Source organism: Grampus griseus (genome assembly GCF_964374135.1).
Source record: "Grampus griseus genome assembly, chromosome: 16".
Classification (NCBI taxonomy): Eukaryota; Metazoa; Chordata; class Mammalia; order Artiodactyla; family Delphinidae; genus Grampus; species Grampus griseus.
Window position 1 is genome coordinate 22,306,123 of NC_139010.1, and position 22,485 is coordinate 22,328,607.

A 22,485-nucleotide genomic window follows, 5' to 3' on the forward strand; every position below is an offset into this window, starting at 1 on the left:
AAAGAACTAAAAAATTTGAACATCACTGCTACTTTGCAGGTTGCAGAAAGTTACATTTAACAGCGAGGAACGTCAGTATAAACTGGAAAACATTCCAGTACAAATTCGGCCTTGGAGATTTTTCCCTATAATTATAATTTCATGGATAGCTCATGTAGTTAAATTCTTTCTACAACCTAGTATTTCAGTGGGTTTTTTTGTAGACTAACCTCATCTGCTCTAACATCCTCATAGTTGCACTTGAAGAATAAACGTGCCTCTAGTACAATAATATATCAGTTTCAGAAGACTAACCACAAGCGCACCTTTCCCAAATCACATGAGGACCATGTACACCTCTTTATACCTCATGGGCTTTGTGTTTTAGGTACATTAAGTACTCAGCTGATATAAAAATTAAAGAAACCTTCTCTAGGTTTCTTTAATAAACTGAATATTGATTTCTTCTTAGACTACTTACAAATCTTCATAAATTATGTTTTTCATCACCAAATGAAAGAAGTCAGTCATATTAATAAGACTTTTCTGATACAGATATTTCCTCATATTCTTTGTAAATTTCCAGAGTAACTAATAAGGTACTCTGCATGTCATATAAACTCAAGAAAAAAGGAAAGGTGTATGCTGAACAAATTAATGTGTTGGTATTGGTAACATCAGAATAAACTCATAGATTTTTATGTAAATAAAGAAACACAGATGTAAGTGTATGTGTATGTGTGTAATATCACTAATATTGGGATAAACAACATCATGTGTACACTGAAAAGGACACAACATCATTTTTGTGCTATTTCTGTCAAAAATGTATAGTCTAAATCTAACCATGAAAACATGAGCCAGACCCAAATTGAAGGATATTCTTTCAAATAACTGGCCTATACTCAAAAAAAAACAAGGTCAAGAAACACAAAGGAAGCTTGAGAGACTCTTCCAGATTAAAGGAGAGTAAAGAAACAAGGAAAGTCAATGTAATGCATGACCCTGGATTGGTCCTGCACTGTGAAAAATAGTCACAATTTAGGGACAAATGACAAAATTTGAATATGTATGGACTCTAAATTAGGTAAGAGTATTTTATCAGTGTTAAATTTCCTGATTTTGATAACTATATTGAGGTTATTTGGGACAATGCCCTTGTTCTTAGAAAATATACAATGAAGTTTTTAAGGGTGAAGGATCAAAGTGTCTCCAACTGACTCTCCAAAAGTTCAGAAAAAGAAAGAGAATAATAAAGTAAATGATACACAATGTAAATAATTAATAAATCTGGGTAAAATGTATATAGGTAATACTATAAATGTTCCTTGTACTATTCCTACAACATTTTTGTAATTTTGAAATTATATCAAAGTTTGAAGTTACCCAAAAATGCATCTATCAAAGACAAATTGAGGCGTGCTCTTTCTAAAATGCCTAGTCATTCAACAAAGAAGAAAAGGTATTTGATCTTTTTTTCTTTTTTTTTTTTTTTTTTGCGGTATGCAGGCCTCTCACTGTTGTGGCCTCTCCGGTTGCGAAGCACAGGCTCCGGACACTCAGGCTCAGCGGCCATGGCTCACGGGCCCAGCCGCTCCGCGGCATGTGGGATCTTCCCGGACCGGGGCACGAACCCGTGTCCCCTGCATTGGCAGACGGACTCTCAACCACTGCACCAACAGGGAAGCCCTGATCTTTTGAATAGAGGGGATTTCTAACATACTTTAGAACTTTCTGATTTGGTCAAATTTATTTTGCAAAGTGATATAACATTCTAGATTACTTTTAATATATTTAGGAAGTTTCTTCAGATAAGTCACAAAAACAATTAAGTTTTACATTTATTTGTAGTAGACATCTGTTACTTTTGTCTGCCAGCATCTTTTAGTCCTTCTTCAAGAAACAGCACCTTTTTTTCCCACTAGCACACTGACCTTCCCTCACTTCCTGTGATTCTATAAAGGCTGTTAATATTTTCAGCTTATTTTTCTCTTCTCAGGAATAGGCACAAGATCTATGTTGACCAATCAGAACATCTTGGTCCAAGGTTTTACATGGCCCAGGCAGAGCCAATCGGAGTGTTTGGGGGAACTGACATGGGGAAAGAGGTTAATCATCAGCTGAGAAAAAACAAGAATAAAGTAAGCCTGGAGTTGCTAAGAACCCTCTTTGCTATTATGAAGAAAGTCAGCCTAAGAAAAGAGCTAACCCAGAGGAAAGCAAAAGCCAGTATGGATTGTATTCCCAAGACAGAGATGTATCTAATTCAGAAATAATACACATTAAAGGCTTCTTTAGTTTTAAACCAAATTCAGAATAAGAACCTGAATATCCATTTTATTGTCTTATCACAAACTTCTCCCAACCAAACACACCACATAAAGAAAAGAGCCAACACAATGGCAGTACATTACACAAAATTAACATTACTATGATGATTGATGATAGTGTATATTATTTTCTCAGATTCACAGAATAGATACATACATACAGTGCCAAGAACAGAACTTGGCACATAATGGTTGATCAATGCTTGCTGAATGAATGAAGGTTGGCAACACTGAGCTCATACAAACTACTACTGTAATCATAAATGGAAGTGCCTAAAAATAATAACTAACAGAGAATGCACATACCATCTTCCCTTTGAAATATTTTCTAAATTTCAGACATAGATCTTTCTGGGTCTTCTTATTAAGACAGCATTAATGCTGTTTCAGTTAGTAAAATTAGTAGGTACCCAAAATATTAGCAGGTCTATGAAATTTAGGGCAAATGGCTCTAATGAGTATTCTGCTACTTTCTCCCATCTTCACCCATTATCTCTCAGGCGTGACTAATGAGAATGTTTAGATGAATAAACAAATGGATGCCTTCTTCTAGACACTTTGTATTACTGTTAACATTTATCAACAAGCATTCAGTCCCAATTCCTTTCAACAACAGACTTTAAAAGATAATAAAATTCTTCTACAAGCTTCCAATTCAGTGCTCTTGTCATTATAAGAAAACAACTATTAAAGATGAAATGAAAGATATGACGGGGAAACAGCTAATCTGCTGGGAATGTATGGCTCTTCTCCTCTTGATGTTCATATGAGTTTCTACATACATACATATTATTTTTGCTTCTACAAATATCATGAATAAAAATTTCAATAGAAAGTAAGTTAATTCATTCCCATTATTAAAATTGTTCCTATAACAACACTTTATTTATTAATATCTTTAAAGATAACTGCAAGGTTCTGATTATACAGCATTTGCTAAGATTTCAAGGTTCCCGGAATAAATTTCCAAATACCTTTCTTTATATTTTGAGGCAACCAATTTCTAAATATTGTTTCTTTCCAAAACTGAAAAAATATAATTATTATATTTGACAATTTTCTTCATACCACTTAACACAACTCTCTAAACAATTATTTCTGTATTTATTTAATTGCTCTCACACACTAAATTATAAGTTCCATGAACAGAGACTGTGTTTGACGGTGTTGTTGATCTTCGTTAACCAGTACCAAGCTCAGCCCATAGTTGGTGCCCAATAAATATTTGTTCAATAAATAAATGGTTTGCCTGCCAACTTGCCCAATCCTTGTAAAAATATTCAAGAAACATGACATTCAACTCAAATTTATTTAGGTCCTACTATTACTTTTAAAAAGTATGTATTAGAAATGCTTCCAGAATTAATTGGGGACTTAGATATCTGTGCGTTTCTTAAAGCACTTAGCATAGTAACTTCTAAGGCACTCAATAAGTATGAAATTGAAATAAAGTATATGAAATAAAAGTTACTTTGTTTTACTTGTGAAATGCAATAGGGGAAATTTAACAACACAGCAGAATTCAAAGATGACAACTTATTTTTGTTCATTTGTGCCATATCCTTCATTCACTTAACATTTATTACTTACTTACTTACCACAGGCCAAGCACCATACTAGGTACCACAGATACCAAGGTAGATGAAACACAGGTTAGCGAAGGACATGCGTGAATGAGTAACAATGGCAAATACAATATGAAACGTCTGAAACAGAAGTATACACAAAAGAGCTGCTGGAGCATAGTTTAGTAGAGAGGTGTAGCAGGGGGTGGGGTGTAGAGAATCAGGAAACTTCAAAGACAATGGATGGGGCTTCCCTGGTGGCGCAGTGGTTGGGAGTCCGCCTGCCGATGCAGGGGACACAGGTTCATGCCCCGACCCAGGAAGATCCCACATGCCGCAGAGCGGCTGGGCCCGTGAGCCACGGCCGCTGAGCCTGCACGTCCAGAGCCTGTGCTCCGCAATGGGAAAGGCCACGACAGTGAGAGGCCGGCGTACCGAAAAAAAACAAACAAACGAAAACAAAGACAATGGATGATCAGGCAGAAAATAGGGAATTATTAATTTCATACGAAGGGAATAGATGGAATGTATGCTTCGTTCTGCAAAACTGGATTGCTTCTTCTCTTTCGCCAATGTTGTTCTATGATGCTTTTTGGTGAGAAGAAAACTGCAGAAGCAGAGTCTAGCTACTAAGGACTTAGACTTCCTGAACTTTCTATCAAATATGACAGCAAGCAATATCCATATATTATCTGCTCTGCCTCTGCCCTCCATCTGAAGGTGGGATTCTTAAAGTGCCCAAGTGGGGTAAAGCCCTGGAGCTGGTTTCACTCACTCTGCAATGAGCAGAGAGGTCATCTGCTACCCACAGCTGGGCCACTGAGACCATGAGTCACTCTTCTGAGATGAAGAGGGACAGACAGAGGTCTATGACCACTTCTATTGCTCTTAGCAGAGTGAAAATTATCAGCCCAGGGGCTTTCCAATCACAACTTCCTTACCTCATATTCTGTTCTGAGGGGGAAGTTGTTACCTATTCATTTATACAAAACACAGAAAACACGATTTCTAAATAAAAATACTTTATTCAGGAGATTTGTACACACTATACATTCTCCCACCCTGTTTCTGGAAGAGCCTTGAAGACCAGAGACCCTGGCTTACTTGAGAACTAGGGTCACCCTGTGTTAATCACAAGGCATTGCAGGCCCTAAGGAAGAGAGTTTACTAGAAGGTCATAAATCATGAAACAAACTCATGAATGTTCCAGGATATGGTATGTTCAGAGGCCAGTAAGAACTCCCATGTGTCTAGAACACAGCAGAAATGAGTAGAAGAAGCAGAAAATGATGTTGGAACATTAGGACTAACTTGTGAAGAAGTTTACATTCTATGATAACAAGATTATAATGACTTTATCCTGCTGGCAATGGGGAACCAAAAACACTTTCAAAACAGAGAAATGAAGCAGTATGTTTGGATGATAACCATGTGGCAACATGAAAGATGGACTGAAAATGAGAAGACCATGGGAGCAAGGGAGTCAATTTAACTGGAGAAGCTTATTCAACCTAAATAAGTGAGTTAACATGGTAGATTCAACTGTGGGATTTCTCTACTTATAAAACAGAATATTCTAGCTTGGCTTGATCTAGACCAGTTTGAAAAACATAATCTAATAGTACTAAAGTTTCCTGGGTCTGTCTACTCATTGATTAGCATTAAGATGTAAAGTTTTTTCTATTTATTAATGTTTAAGTACCACATGTATGTTTCGTAAAAATCACTTTTCTTACTTCATAAATTGAAAAACATCTCTGAGGAATATACTGACCAAGTAGAGAAATTAAAAATCACTGTGCTGTAAGTTTTGCCATTAAAACAAGTAAGAAAAGGAAAAATAATGTTGGTCTAGAGAGAAGAGTTATCAGTTATTGTGTTTAAAAGAAATGCCCAGGAAATTTTAACAAGCCCATGAACAGCCGCCAAAGATAGCATGATGGGAATTTAATGTGTTCCATCCATAGGATATATTGGTTATATTGTTTTCTAATATCAGCTGAAGTCTGTCAAGCCTCTATTATTTCATTGAGCTGTCAAGGCCACAGAAAAGACCACTCAGAAACATCTGTTCTGGCAATAGCCACCTGCAACAACTCTAAGTTAGGTGAAATACTTTTGTCTTATCTCACTAAGAATGTGTCAAGAAAGTGATAACTTGAAAGAGTGGTTGAACCTATTTGGAAATTTGTTTAAGTACTTGTTTGTTCCCTTAAATTATAAGTGTTGTCTAAAACTTGCTTTTTCTTAGATGGAGTAGGCATGGAACTATCTCTGAAGAAAAGAAAAAAAACATAGTGGGAAATCTAGATTATTATAAGTAATAAGATCCTGTATTTTGAAACTGTTTGCAATGGAAACAATACTATGTAATATTTCAAAATTCATTTAAGAGGCAGCACTAAATAGCTAGTTTTGGGGGGAGGGAGACTAAAAGAGGAGAGCAAGCATTTATTCCAACAATTCATCTGGCTTACTGGTGGGAATTCAGGAAAGTGAGGAATCTTTTTCAAAGAAGAAAACTCCTTTTAAAAAGGAAAAGTAGATTTTAGGAATTGGACAGAATCCTGCTTTGGACTATAATGATAAATTCCTTTGTAAGCTAATTGATGCATAAGGAAACAGCCACTCTGGAGGTAATGAATAGGAAAAAACAATTCCCAAGTTATAAAACAGGGATTTTTGTTTTATAATTTGGGTATTAATGATCCAAGAGTGTGTGGACTACTGTCATTTTTGCCATAGAAGAAAAAACTTTCACCAAATTGCTTTCTTTACCATCTTTTCTTCTTCCCTGATTTCCCTCAACCTGAACACCTGAAATACTGTTCTATTTCTCCAAAGGAAAGATTTTTGTTGTTCTCATTCTAACAGTTATTGGAATTTTCTCCATTTTTTCAGGATCAAAAAACACCTGTGTGGTACAATCAGCTAAAAGCAATCATGGGCAGAGTCAAAATTTCTCACTGAGGAGTAAAATGATGCTCAGAGTAAACTGTGAATTACTCCTGGAAAAAAAAATCACTGTGATTAGCTGGCACATCATAGTGCTCTCTCTTATATTCTTTTCTCATTGCAGGATTCCCAACCTAATGCAAAACTCTGTATTTTATCATTCCAAACCCTCCCAACACTGGGGAATTGTAATGGACACACGTAAATGTAAGGAAAAAGAATATTGATCATATATACTTCCCAACTTAAGATTCAAGTTCGGAGATCCCAAGTCACAGCAGCAATACTCCTGGCAAGAATGCCTGTGTTTGCAGGGGAAGAGAGCCAAAAAAGATACCTGAGCCCCAAAGCAGAGATTCTCACACTTTAGCGTGCATCAGAATCACCTGGAGCCCTTGTTAAAGCAAAGATTGCTGCACCATGTTTCCAGAGTTTCTGATTCACTAGGTCTGGGATGGAGCCTGAGGCTTTGCAGTTCTAACAAGCTCCCAGATGATGTCAATGCTGTTGGTCAACAGACCACACGTGAGCTAGCCAGGTTCCTGATGCCTCCCTAAAATCACCTTTAGGTATAAGAAAAGTGTACACCTTTATTTAGGAAAATTAGCCTCTGACTTCCAAATACAACTCTGTTGACAATCCCCCATGAACTATACATGGGGGAATGTATATAATTAAAGCTGGAATTAATGTAACTTTGTAAGAGTAGAAGGTTGTAAGTAGTAGAAAGTTGTAAGAAAATCTTGAAACAAAGATGCAATTTCACTAGCTAACCAGTCAGCACATTCATGATACACTAGGCTTAAAGTTTCAATGTATAGGAAACTCCATTTTTTTCTAGAGTCTCTCAGTTATCAAGAGACTGTCAACGTGATTATGAAATAGAGCATTCATTTCTTATCATTTCACTTAGTGCAGGGTAATTAATTTTTCATTTATCTAAGATAAATGGACAGAAACCAGGTGGTTTCATTTCATGAGCTTTAGGAAAATTATTAGATGTCACTAATGGTCAGATCTGAGTCCTATTCTACCTGACTCTGTGTAGGCACCAGGTATCTTTTGGAAAATGCCTAAAGGATCCACTAATTTTACTTCAGCAAAAGCCTAAATGAAAGTGGAGTGACTAGGCACACACTATAGCTAGATGGTTCCTCTAGGAGTCCCTACCCGCAAGACTGAGGCAATCTCACTGCCCTAGAAATCCACTCTGAGTGCAAGCCCCAAATAACTTTCTATGTTCCAGAATATTCCTAGAGGGAATAATATGCCAGAGGCAGGAAGTACTAAAAAAAGGCAAAGTTGTAATTAAATATAACATATTGTTTGCTATAATAGGATAGCATCCCTGCCTTACTTAAACAAATTCATGAAATTTTGACCCCTTTGTTTTGTAAGAATTGTAAAAACTCATAATACTGCTGAGAAATCCCATTGCTTTCTCAAGAGATTACTTTTCCTTCAACTTTTACAGTGGTCCTAGATATTTTTCTCATACATTGTTTTATACAAAATAAACAAAATAAGTAGGATTCAAAATACTCAACCTTGTTAGGTGTAGGGTCTCTTCATGTCTAAATTAATAAAAGGAGCAGGGCAAAATTTGTCAGTGAGTTGGGGGAGGAGGGTCTGAGGGATTCAAATTCATCCATTTCTGGCTTCAGTTTGGTACCACCTGTTAACGCTGTTCTCTCCAGGTTTTGGTCTAGATGAGGATGATTCTGAGTCCTGGGGATGGCTAGACTTGCAGAAAAGTAGTGATGATTACAGAAAACCTCCATTAATACTCTAGTCCTCTTAACCCGTTCCAAGGAGCCTGGGCTCAGGGTCTACCTTTCATCTCCTTGCTCCTACAGAAAATGTCTCCCCACCAAACCTCCCCCTTCCCTCCAGGTCTCCCCTAGAAATTTAGTCTACCATTTTGAGAACAAGGGCTGGGAGGAAAACAGGAGCCAATCACTAATAGTATTATATCTAAATCAGAATCTGAAATCAATTAGCATAATCATTCACCAACAGTATTTATATGAATAAAGATATCAAATCTCTCAACTCCAGAACACATAAATGAGGCAGTTCAGAAATTAACAATTGGCACCCTAGATTATTACGGTAAGTTAAATGTGCTTACCTAACTCCATAAGTTTGCCTTTATAATTGTGGGGTACTTTTACTATCTAAAATATTTTTCTATTAACTAATAAACAATAAAAGGGAAATCATTTATATACTATTAATGAGTTGAAAATATATAAATGAACAAATCATTTTTAATGGGCCTTAGAAATAGAACTATATACATGCAAATTAATTAAGAACATATTTTAATAGGTTTTACCCAGAGCACAACTATAATAATTGCAGTTGTAAAGAGAAATATTAACATTGTAATATAGCATAATAAATGGACAAATATCTGGGGAAATGGATTAATTACCAAAGTAGTTTCAGTCAAAATAGAATAATTGGCAACACTTTCTTTATTCCTGCAAATTTCAAAAAACATACTCCTTCCAGAACTTGATTATATTTGTTTTTATCCTTCTTGGGATATGGTCATCACACATTAACCCTACGAAGTGGCATTTTCTTTGTTTTTTTGTGTTTTTTTTGCGGTACGCGGGCCTCTCACTGTTGTGGCCTCTCCCGTTGCGGAGCACAGGCTCCGGACGCGCAGGCTCAGCGGCCATGGCTCACGGGCCCAGCCGCTCCACGGCATCTGGGATCTTCCCGGACCGGGGCACAAACCCGTGTCCCCTGCATCGGCAGGCGGACTCTCAACCACTGCTCCACCAGGGAAGCCCTGTATTTTTCAAGTATTTATTAGGTTACTAATTAAAACTTTAGCCCCTCCTTACAGATAAAAGCCCCCAAAGTATTAAAATAAGCCCTCAAACTTCTCTCATTTACTTTCATTAAAATAGATTAAGAATAAAATGATCTGGTTTGTATCCATCTTTTTTCCATATTTTGATGTATTTTAAAATGTTTATTATAAAGGTAAAATAGCTTCAATAGGAATAACTGATATTAAAATTTGACTACAATAGTTGTAGTGTGATATTATTAACCAATAAGTGATAATCCCTGTATAAAGATGTTTTAATCCCAGGAGTTCTATTTTCTTAATAATTTTGAGGAGAATGTGAACAGATTAATGATTCCTCAATGTAAGAAATAGCAGGCATTTATTTGTGTTGTATGTAGTCTGCTAAGTAGAACTCATTATTGGCTAGTAGAACACATCAACCTTCCAAAACAATCTGATCATTATTCATTTCTATTTGCACTTGCTAGAAACAGAAATCAAAGGCAACATTAAGAAAAAGTATACAGAACACCTAAATAGACATTTCTCCAAAAGAAGACATACAGATGGCCAAAAGACACATGAAAAGATGCTCAACATCACTAATTATTAGAGAAATGCAAATCAAAAGTACAATAAGGTACCACCTCACACGTGTCAGAATGGCCATCATCAAAAAGTCTACAAATAATAAATGCTGGAGAGGGTGTGGAGAAAAGGGAATGCTCCTTCGCTGTTGGTGGGAATCTAAATTGGTGCATCCACTATGGAGAACAAATGGAGGTTCCTTAAAAAACTAAAAATAGAGTTTACCATACAATCCAGCAATCCCTCTCCTGGGCATACATCTGGAGAAAACTCTAATTTGAAAAGATACATGCACCCCAATGTTCTTAGCAGCACCATCTCAATACAACAGCCAAGACATGGAAGCAACCTAAATGTCCATCGACAGAAGAATGGATAAAGAAGATGTGGTAGAGGTTATATGCAGTGGAATATTACTCAGCCGTTAAAAATAATGAAATAATGCCACTTGCAGCAACATGGATGGACCTAGAGATTACCATACTAAGTGAAGTAAATCAGACAGAGAAAAACATTATATGATATCACTTATATGTGGAATCTAAAAAAAAAAATGGAAATAGACTCACAGACATAGAAAACAAACTTATGCTTACCAAAGGGGAAAGGGGGGGAGAGATAAATTGGGAATTTGGGATTAACAGATACATACTATTATATATAAAATAAACAACAAGGATCTACTGTACAGCACAGAGAACTACATTCACTATCTTACAATAATTTATAATGGAAAAGAATCTGAAAGAGAATATATATATACATATATATATATATATAACTGAATCACTTCGCTGTACACCTGAAAAAATGTAAATTAACTATACTTCAATTTTTAAAAAATGTCTCCCCAAGTTGATACTGAAAGGAACAAAAAGGAAAAAGAAAAAGTAAAGTATTAAAAACATCCAGGTTTGCAGGGTTTTTTCCCCCATGTCAAGGCCCTTGATACTCTACCCAATCCAGAATCCCCCATCTTCAAACTGGTAAGAGAATAATCTAGAAGACTATTCTCCTGAGAAAAACAATTATACATGTCCTCTCAACGTAAGTAAGCCTAGCAATTTGGAAGCATTGGTTTTTTGTATAGCACTTAAAAAGAAAAAACTAAACTGTATAAGAAAAAACGATCGCTCTCGCTCTCACACTCGCGCTCGCTCTCGCTCTCTCTCGCTCTCTCTCGCTCTCTCCCCCCACCTCCCTTTCTCTCACTGCCTAGAAGCCAGAGTCATCAACTAAGAGAATCACCAAGAGTTAAACGATAAAGGAAAGTGTTCCACTGATATTTCTACATGAAATTTATTTTAAATGAGGGGAGCATATTACTTTCTCTTGGTTTACACTCTGGCAAATCCCTTGTCCAAATCCTTCATATTTCATTCTCAGATGGCAAGGCTACTTGGCTCCCAGCTCCATAGTCCTCCTATTCTGAAACACTACAAATATGACAAACAATGCAATGTCCTTAATCTACTGCTTTAGCCACATAATTACACAATTCACAATTACCCAGTGCAACTCAAGGAGCACAGTTGTTTTCCCCAAAAGTACTGGACTAGTAATATGAAGACCTGGGCTGTAGTTTTGGAATATAAATTTACCAGACATGTAATCAAGACAGCATCATTCCAACTCTCATAGTCTCTATTTTCACAGGTGTAAATGGTGAGGATTGTATTAATTAGATGACCTCTCAGATCTCTTCTACCTTAATGCAAATATGGGATCTTGTTATGATTAAGAATTGCTACTCCAGAGGACAATTCTAAATTTAATGGTAGAGGGAATTTATATATTTAACGATAGCCTACCAAATTTTTTTTTTAATTTTCACGTGTAAGGGAGATGTAAGGAGATACCAGGAAATGGTTTTGATCTCCTTCTTCATGGATATTCAAGTCATTCATTTAATCAAAAATATTTATTAAGCCTTTGATATGTGCTAGACATACTGAGCACTAGGCAGCAGCAAGCAGGTGAAAAACAACCTTTAATGCAGTTTGTGGTCTGGTGGAGGATAAAAGGACATCATATTACATGTAATTACGGGCTATGAGAAACTGGTCACATGCATCGAATGAGCATGCATCGTACACACCTGCATACGCGCGTATACAAACACACCCTACTCACACTTTTAGTCTAGGATGAAAACAATTCTTAGAGTGGGCAAGAAAATATTCTCGTATCCCAAGCCTAAAGGCAGCTAAAGATATTATCTTCAACAAATATAGTAGATGAATTTACGGTTCTTACTTAATTCCTCTAAGTTAATTTATAACTGAAACTTCAGACAGCTCCTTAGCCAGCAAAATGGATTAAACAGCATGAGGGGTGAATTCAGCCATTAAAGGAAGGCAGTTGCCTTACTCTCCTGCCAGTTACCCTTCTCAAATTATCGTAGATAGAGTGCAGAGGAATCACTCACAGCTTCTTTTATTTTAGCTTTCAATATCACTTTAGGTCAACAAATAATGAAATACACCTCGTCTTCCTTCTGATGTCAGCATTTGAAGTAAGTACATCCCTATCCTGAAATGAAGAAGGATGGTAGTTATCTGTGCAGCCTTATTCCCTGGGTACCGTAAACTTTGCTTTTAAAGAAGGTTCCCTTTGGACTTTTCAGAATCTGTGACTTCAAACTTCTGTATCACTTAGCATCAAGTATCAGTGTGTAAACCACTTCTCCTGGTTGTGTTTCACAAGCGCTTCTCAATGCTTTATGATAAATAACTTATTTAGCTCTAATAACAATCCCAGTACCTGTGTTATTCTCATTTTACAGATAAGCAAACTGAGGTTTCACAACTTGTATGGCAGAGATGGAATTCAACCCAGGCCATCTGGCTTCAGATTCCATGCTTTTAACCACTTAAGATATGGACACTACTGTGCAGCAAATGGCAGAAGATACAAAATAACTGGCATACTGAGAATATGAAATAACCCCCAACTGGGACCCTCCTGGCTAATATGTATTCCTTCCATATTAAATAACCATTCAATTAAGATTAACAGATCTTTTTTTTAAGAGACAGGGTTAAGAGTGTTACTTTTCTCTAGAAAAATAAGAATGAAAGAGAACCCACATGATTTGAAAAGGAGTTAATCAAACAGGAGCCTTGCCAGAGACAGAAACACTGTCTCCTACACCAGCGGTCCCCAACCTTTTTGGCACCAGGGACCAGTTTCGTGGAAGACAATTTTTCCACGGACAGAGTGGGCGGGATGGCTCAGGCGGTAATGCGAGCGACGGGGAGCGATGGGGGGTGGCAGATGAAGCTTCGCTCGCTGGCTGGGCGCTCACCTCCTGCTGTGCGGCCCGGTTCCTAACAGGCCACAGACCAGTACCGGTCCATGGCCCGGGGGGTTGGGGACCCCTGTCTCACACAATTCAGTTTCATAATCCCAAACTAAATCTTTTCCCCAACCATGTTCCTCCTCCAGTGTTCCTACCCTAGTAAATGGTAAACACTAGTCACTTAATTAGACACCTGGGCACCATCTGGACTCTAGGATTTTCCCCAGCCCACGCATGCAACCTAAATTCCCTTAGTTTCTGACCCTAGAGAGCACTATAATCCAACCATTGTTTGAAGCCCAAGTCACCATGATCTTTTTCCTGGACCAACACTAATTAGTGGCTTCCTAATTAGTCTCTCAATATTATCTACCCTGCCTCTCCATCTCTGTTTACTCCACACCAAATTTATTCTCCACAGCCAGAGATCTTTTTAAAATGCAAATCTTATCATGTCACTCTCCTGCTTAAAACCCTGTAATGCCTTCTGGTTACCCTTTTTAAAAAAGTCTAAAAAAAAAAAAAATAGTCTAAAATTCTTAGCATTCCCTGATGCCCTGACAGCCTGATCTATCGGATCTGCCCCCTTACTTCTCCACTTCCTCTCCCACTTTCTCTCCTACCCTTTCCCCTTCCCTTTCTCTCTCCCTCTCTCTCTCCCTCTCCCTCTCCCTCTCCCTCTCCCTCCCTCTCTCTCTCTCTCTCTCTCTCTCCCCCCCCACCCCCCCCACCCCCCATACCCCAACCCCCTTCCTCACTCATGAATACACTGTGTTTGCTTTTGCCTCTGGGCCTTCAAACAAGCTGGTTCTTCTCCACCATATACCCTGCTTTCCCCCTTCTCACCCACTTCACTTTACTAACTCCTATTCATTTTTTTAGCCCTCATTGTAGAAGTTATATCTTAAGAAGATACCCTGAGTGATCAGAATCTCCCATCACTCAAGACCATAGTATGCTGTGTTTCACCTTTGGCAGCCCTTTTTATACTAACGTTTATTGTTTCATTCATATATTTTTTTTTTCTGAATGTAAGTTTCATGAGAACAATGGCCTTGTATATTTTGTTTATTGTTGTATATCCCCAGAATATAGGAAAGTGCCCAGCAAAAGGATGCTCAATAAATACTTGTCCAAAACACACATAAATGACAAACTTCAAGGTGTGGTCCTGGGGGTAAGTGGCTGAAGTGGAGGGAAAGCTATCTGAAGTTAAAGAAGACACTGGAGTAACATCTTCAAGGTGTTGAAGAGAAAAGTAAAACAAAGATGTTTTTAGACATACAAAAGCTGAAAGAATTCATCACCAGTGGACCTTTGTCAATAAAAATGCTTAAAGGGAGTCCTTCACGAAGAAGGAAAATAACAGAAGATGGAAAATGGGATCTAAACAAAGGAATAAAAAGAACCAGAAATGGTAAATATGTAGGAAATATAAATATTTTTTCCCAATTTTTAAATGACTACAAAATTGACCGCTTAAAGCAAAAAGAAAAGCCAATTACAGTGCATTGTGAGATTTATAACAAATGTATAATGTGTTACCAGCAATAGCACAAAGGCTGGGAGAAATGAAGTATAGAGTTGTAAGGTTCTAACATGAAGTAAAGGTAAATAAACTGTGACAAAGATATATACTATATATATATATCTAAAGCAATTGCTATAATCCAAAAAAAATTCATAACTAATAAGCCAAAAAGGAGATAAAATATATATTGAAAATAAGTCAATTAACCCCAAAGAAGGAAGAAAGAGAGGGAAAAAGGAACAAAAAGCAGATGGGATAAATAGAAAACAAATAAGATGGTACATTTAAACCCAACTCTATCCATAATTACATTAAATATAAATATTCTTTATATTTATTAAATTAAAATGAAGAGCTTTTCAGATTGAATCAAAATCAAAATATTTGCTATGTATAAGAAACCTACTATTAATATAAACAGGTTAAAGGTAAAAGGCTAGGAAAAGATACGCCATGCTAACAATAATCAAAAGAAAGGTGAAGTGACTATATTAATATCAGACAAAGTAGATCTTAGAGGAAAAAATATTATAAGAAATAATGAATGAATGTCATTTCATTAATGATAAAGGGGTCAATTCATCAAGAGGAAATAACAGTCCTGAACGTTTATGCCCTTGTAACTGAGCTCAAAATACATGAAGCAAAATTAATAGACCTGATAGGCTAAAGAGAAAAATCCACAATGATTACCGAATATTTAACACCACTCTCTCAATAACAGTATAACAAGTAGACTGAAAATCAGTAAGGATATAGAAGACTTGAATATTGACATACTAATTGGCATTTGCAGAATACTGCACTGAACAGCAGAATACACATTTCTTTTAAGTGCACTGGAATATTTTTCAATATAGATCATATTCTGGACCATAAAAAATGTTTAAATAAACTTAACAGATATCAAATAATACAGAGTATCTTCTCTGACCCCAATAAATTAAATCAGAAATTAATTACAAAAAGAACTGTTTTCTTTCCACCTTCACATCTATGTGAGTGTTTGTAATATGTGTGCTTATGCTTGGAAGAGACCTTTCCTTTTAGCTAATTCCTTTGCATTCTTTACAACTCAGTTCATGGATCATCGACCTTGGTAAAACCAGAAAGAACTTTTTTTAAAAAAACCCAAATATTTGGAAACTAAATATCACACTTCTAAATAACCCATAAATCAAGGAAGAAATCAAAAAGGGTACTATAATATTTTGAACTGAATAAAAATGAAAACATAGCATATGAAAATTAGCAGGTATAATTAAGCAGTGTTTAGAGGGTAATTTATAGCACTAAATACCTATATTAGAAAATGAGAACAGTCCACCTCAATAAAAAAAGAAAGAAAAAGAGCAAATTAAAGCCAAAATAAGCAGAAGAATGGAAATTTAAAAGATGAGATCAGAAATAAATTTTCAAAAGAAAACAGAAAAACTTAAGAGAAAATGAATGAAACCAAAAGTTGGTACTCTGAGGAAGAACAATAAAATGGATAAGCCTTTAGTCAGACTGATCACAATAAATAAAAAGTGAGAGAACAACCCATCCTCAAATCCAAATCAAGGAGGATTCCAGGGTGTTGGGTGATTCGAGGCCTCTCACAACTCCCCACCTTCACATGGCAGACAAGATTCTTCACGAGTAGTTACCCACTCTTCTCGAGGCTCAGCTTTTGCTGATCTGTGTGCCCCTCATCTCCAGCCACACTGAATCACTTGCATGTAGGTTCTTAAATGAGTCGATTTTTTTTTTTCTGCCTCCAGGTCAACACTGCTCCAATTCCATCCCCCTCCTCTTCTAACTTCACCTGTACCTTCTATTTTTTCTCTATAACAGAGACAACTAGTCCTTGTTCTTAGATCCCAGGAAGTACATCAATAACTCTGGGAGGACTTCTTGCTAGTTAGGTGCCATTCTTATGTGCTTCCACTATACCCTGTTTACATTCAGCGTTTCTATGACCTTGGCAGGTCACTCGTCCTCTTCGAGTGTCAGCTTCTGTGTGTAAAGTGAGGATAGCAACACCTGCCTTACAAAGCCATTGTCAAGATGAAATAACACAATGTATATAAGCAACTAAACACAGTGTGAGGTTCCTTGGATCTGTTCAGTAAATGGAAACACAATTGCTGCTCTTGTTTTAGTTATTCAGCTGTTGTTGCAATTATCAGATTGTATAATAATTGCTTATTTTTCTGCCTTTCCCATTAAACTATGATGAGGGCAGGAAATAAATCTTATATTTTATTGCATTGTCTGTATCAAACACATTAAACACTTGTAGTAAGCATTCAGTGAATTGAATATATATTGAAATATGTAATTATTGGATGAATATGTAATGAATAAGTATTGAATGAATGAACAAATAAATGAACAGATGAATAAACAGTGGAAAGTTTCTGTCTGCATCATCATTATATACTCCTTAGACATTACTTCCCACAAGATCTTGGAGTGGACATATCTGAATTACTCCTAGCCATACTACCTCTCTGAAAAATGGAGGAGTTTCAAAAAAATTTTCCCAAAGTTCAGACTTTTACATCCACTAATTATTAGGCAGTCAGAGCTGCCTGCATTTCTTGTACCTCCCTCTCCAACACATTCTTTCTCACCTCTGAGCTTTCTGCCTAGCCTGAGAACAACCTCCTCAGCACACTTTTATAATTTTGACATTTCAGGGACATTTTTCTCTTGAACCATATATTACTCTTTCTTATCTCCCCTATTAATCTGAAACTCCTTCAAGACAGGCTTTTGACTCTATTTTAATATGTCCCTAGAATCTAAAAGAATAAAAGAGCCACAGCTCTGGAATGAGTCAGACCTAAATCTGAATCCTAAGTGTTTGTTACTTAAAAGCTGAGAAGACTTGAGTAAGTTACCTCAACTCTCCATCTCAATTTCCTCATTTGGAAGTTGGCAACAATAGCATCTACCTTATAAAGTTGTCATTAGTATTAAATAAAATGAGGTCCATATATACCTATCACAGTTTCTAGCACATATTAAGAACACCACAAAGAGTACATATAGCAGAGATGCTTAATAAATAACAGGGTTATTTTTCCTTCAGGAAAACAGGAAGTTCACAAGATATGTACACATTTTAACAGTGTCCAAATTAAATCTATTTTAAGTGTGGAAAGCATTCCCTGTTATTTCCTGAGTTTAATATATTAACCATAAAAACTTAGAGGGCACTATATATCTATGTGTTTTTGCCTGTGTGTGTGTTTATGTATAAGTCCAACCTAATAAAAAAATTGTTCCTAATATATGTATCCCCAACAGCTCAACTATATTCATACCAAAACCCAAAGCAAGTCATGGAAATTTAAAGCTGAAATCTATAAGGGATCCGAAAAAGCACCTGATTGACGCCTTCATTAGGAAACCTGATAAGGAACCTGAGGCAGAAAAAGGTCATGGCTTACCAAATTCAAGCAGTTAGTACTTGGCAGAGCCTTGTAGCTGCCCCTACAAGTATTTTTTGAAAGTATTACCATTTTCTATCTAAACTCACATTGCCTGAATCTTCTATCTCCTGAATACCTGTCAAATTAGAAAGCAATCTTAACAATAGCAAAGGAGTAGACAGGTATACAGATTACTTCCAGAGCAGTGTGACATTATGCCTATCGTTCTGATGTATTGCTATAGGAATATGCTCCATTGTTCTACAAACAACCAATAAAGCGTTTCTCTTTGTTAAATATTCAAATATTTTTAGCTTTTTAAAGGACTTCTCTCTTTTTCTTTCCTTACTTAACTTTTGTTTGTAATAAGTGTTAAGACATGAGGTCTTTTTTCTCTTAAGTTTTAAACTCAATTTCTATTGTAATTTCAGATGTAATTACTGCTTTTTTCTGGCAAGAGCTCTGAAGTAAAACCCACTTTCATTCTGCTCTACGACATATATAAACTCAGCATACCTCCATTCATTCTTTCACATTTTATTCTTAAGGACAGATTTCAAAATGGCAATAAACAATAAGCTTGAGGCCCAGTAAATGAATTAAGAAGAAAGAGGTGAGCACCGTTGGCTCAAGGTAAAGAGGTCATTCCTGCTTATGAGGCACTTGGCAACTGGGTTATGGTGGGGCATTTATAACCACCACCGCTACCAGCACCACTTCCACTACCCTTGCCTTAAAAGAGAAAAACTTCTGTTTCTCAACATAGGTGAGGCAAAGCTGCCAAAATTATCACTAGTGTGTACATTACATGAAGGCAGGAATTTTTTTAGTTTTATTCACTGCTGCGTCTCACAGAACAGTCACTGGCACACTGCAGGCTCTCTTCAACATCTGCTGAATGAAGGAAGTACACAGGCCTTACCTGCCTTAGCATCAGATCCTGACAGTGCAATTCTTTTATAACATCACTAAGCATCTAAAATTAAGTCCAACTTAAAAGATTTTTGTCTATAGCAGAGTCAGACAGTAAGCCTCACACAGGAAAGAAAGGAAGGCAGGGAGGAAAGAAGTCTTTTTAGTTCCTAAAGCAATACCAGTATTTTAAGGCAAAGCTAAAAGTACCCTGTGTATAAGTACCCTGTGTATACATTCTTTGTATAATAATAACATCACCAATAGAACTTTTATATTTGCGATACAATTATGGAATTGCATATAAATTTCATCTGAGCAAGTCAGTGCACATAATAGCCATCACAGAATTTATCACCTTGCACTGAAATTGTCCATACATTCATTCATCTCCCCAAGTAGAACAGTGAACTTCCTGAGGGCCGAAAAGCTTCTCATTCATTTTATCCTAGTATCTGGTACATGGCAGATGCTCAATAAATATCTGAGAGAGAAAAGGAAAAGGGGGCAAACCAGTTGACACACTGATCTATTTATTCCCTCAGATGATAATGAAACGTAGTTTGCAGGTTAACCTTTCATTCAGTCAACATTAGATATAGTCTCCGTCCTCAAACACCTTACAATACAGAATGGTAGAGAAGGTGTATGTGAAGAGAGATGCCTAGATTTTAAATGGCATCTGTCATTTGTGAGCTCTGTACATTTACTCATCCAACTGAAGCCTCCACCCCTCCTAACCTCTAAACCCGTCCACTGTGCCCCCTAAAATCCATCCATAAGCAAAGTGCTCTCTCCTCTCCTGCCCACCCCCACCCCCAAATCCCCCCTGTAGCACCCTCAAGGACTGAGACCTCCACCAGAACTCTCCTAGGTCAGTCTCTTCAATTCTCCATGAAGGAGAAAGGGTTTCCTTCTAAAATCCTGAAGGAACATCTCATTCCTCTGCTTAGAACTCCCCAGGGCCCCCATCTCGATCAAAGAAAAATCTAAAGTTCTGACCATTTTCATATCATTTGATTTCCTCTCTGACACACTGCCTATGCAAGGACAAATAAAAACTAAAAATAAGAGGCCTAATTCTTCCTGTTGAAAATGAGGGAAGAGATCCCACCCTATCCCCCTCTACTTAGAGCATTTTCTTTAGAAAACATGTAATTATAAGACCTCTTTTGAGCTTTACGGCCCAGGAACATCTTTCTTACGGACCCAGGAGCTAACTCTTTGAAATGTAAACTTCAAGGGAGATAGCACCATATCTACAAGTATGTTTCTGTAGTCAATATTTTATAACTTTAAATGGAGTATAATCTATAAAAATTTTGAATCACTATTTGTACACCTGAAATTAATATAATATTGTAAATCAACTATACTTCAGCTTAAAAAAAGGAGATAGGCACCCCATCTGCCAGTTCCTGCAAGAGGACTGGAGCCTAACATAGGTGGGCATCCTTGCTCCAAGCTGCAAATCTACCTCCTGTCATTAAGATATGAGAAGTTTGTTTTCCCTCTCCATAAAGCCAATTACCTAACACAGATGGTCACCCCAATTACCAGATGAATCCAGGATGAACTATATGTGACAAATGGTGCTAAGTCCTTTTCCTTGAGGACTAGTTGTTTGTCTTGGAAACATGTATGTAATGGGTTGCATCTGCTAGGCTCTATAAAAAGGTAAGATTTCCTTCTGTCTTTGCAATCCCCTAGCAGATTGCCTATGATGCATACCACATTCTGGTTTAATACACAATCAATAATAAAACTTTTCTCTCTACTGTCTTTATGGAGAGAGTCCCTAGGGTTGGGAGAAGATTTTGTTTTTAATTATATTTCTCCAACACCTACCACTTTTTCCCTTGCCCTTTTCTCCTTCAAAGAATAGCCTCCACCTTTGCTCTGCCCATCCCCTCTGTTTAGAACATTCCTACCATTACCCCTCACATCTGCATGGTCCCTTCCTTCCCCAGGTGTCTCTCAAAGGTCACCTTTACCAAAAGGTCTTCCCTGACCAACCTGTATCAAATAACACCCCTCAATCATCATCTCCTCTTCTTGCCTGGCCTTATTGCCTACCAGAAGCTCTTCCTATTTCATTCACTTCTTGTATCCCCAGAGCCTAGAAGAGTATAGCACAAACAACATTAGTTGTTCAGTGAATAAATGAAAGATCATTATTAATTATACAAACTAAAAGAAGTTCAACTAAAATGCTATTAGAATGAGCCACTTAATTTCACAGAAAGTGCAACTCTGTATAGTTAGAACTATAAAAGAGCTAAGCATTTAGCTATAGGAATACCTGAGTAAGAATTTACTATAGCTCAGTGCTTCTTGTTACCTCTGCTTTAAAAATATTTACAGACTTGTAATTGGTGGCAGAGAGTTGTCTGCCACAAGAAAAATTTTTTAAAAAGATTATGTGAATAAATGCCCTTACATGGAAAAACTGATCCTGGGCATGAAGACAAAGTAAAGATGAGGAATTCTGTCATTTAAAGGTTTATGTCCAATCAGAATACAAATGTAAATTTGTTCAGAACTTGGCAAAATAATTCAACTGAAAAATTAAGCAGTTAAGATAAGCCTTTTTTTAAAAAAAAGACATTATGCATCCTAAAACCGTAATAATAAAACAAAGAAAAACTGACATAAAAGTCGATTAATAAAACAGGATAGCTAGTTTAAAATAGAAAGAGAATTTAACTCATAATTTTAAAAACAACCCAATTCAGTGGTTTTCTATTAACAGATTATACATTCAGAGAAAAAAATTAATTTGAACAGTTGATTTATATTATATACTAAAAAAAATTCTATATGAGTTAAAGAGTTACAGATGGAATCCCATAAAACTTGGAGAAAAATGACTATTTATTATCGATATAGAGGGAATGGACTTTCTAGGCTTAGAAAGTATAGAAAAAAATGTAAAGGAATATAAATATGTGGCATTAAATATCCAAAGTAAAAAGTAATTCTGAGAAAAAGTTTTTGCAGTAAATATGACAGATCTAGTTTAACATGTTGACTATACAAAGAAATCAAACAGATAAGCAAAACACTGAAATCTCAAAAGACAAATAAGCAAAG

General features: G+C 36.6%; 1 protein-coding gene across 1 annotated transcript in view; it reads right to left on the reverse strand.

Moving 5' to 3' along the window:
• Positions 1–22,485, reverse strand: part of CTNNA3 (catenin alpha 3) — a 1,586,247-nt gene that overhangs the window by 1,398,203 nt on the left and 165,559 nt on the right. The window contains exon 6 of the mRNA XM_082673107.1: positions 6,352–6,396. Coding sequence (XP_082529233.1) covers positions 6,352–6,396 — 45 coding nt within the window. The remainder of the gene's footprint in view (positions 1–6,351; positions 6,397–22,485) is intronic.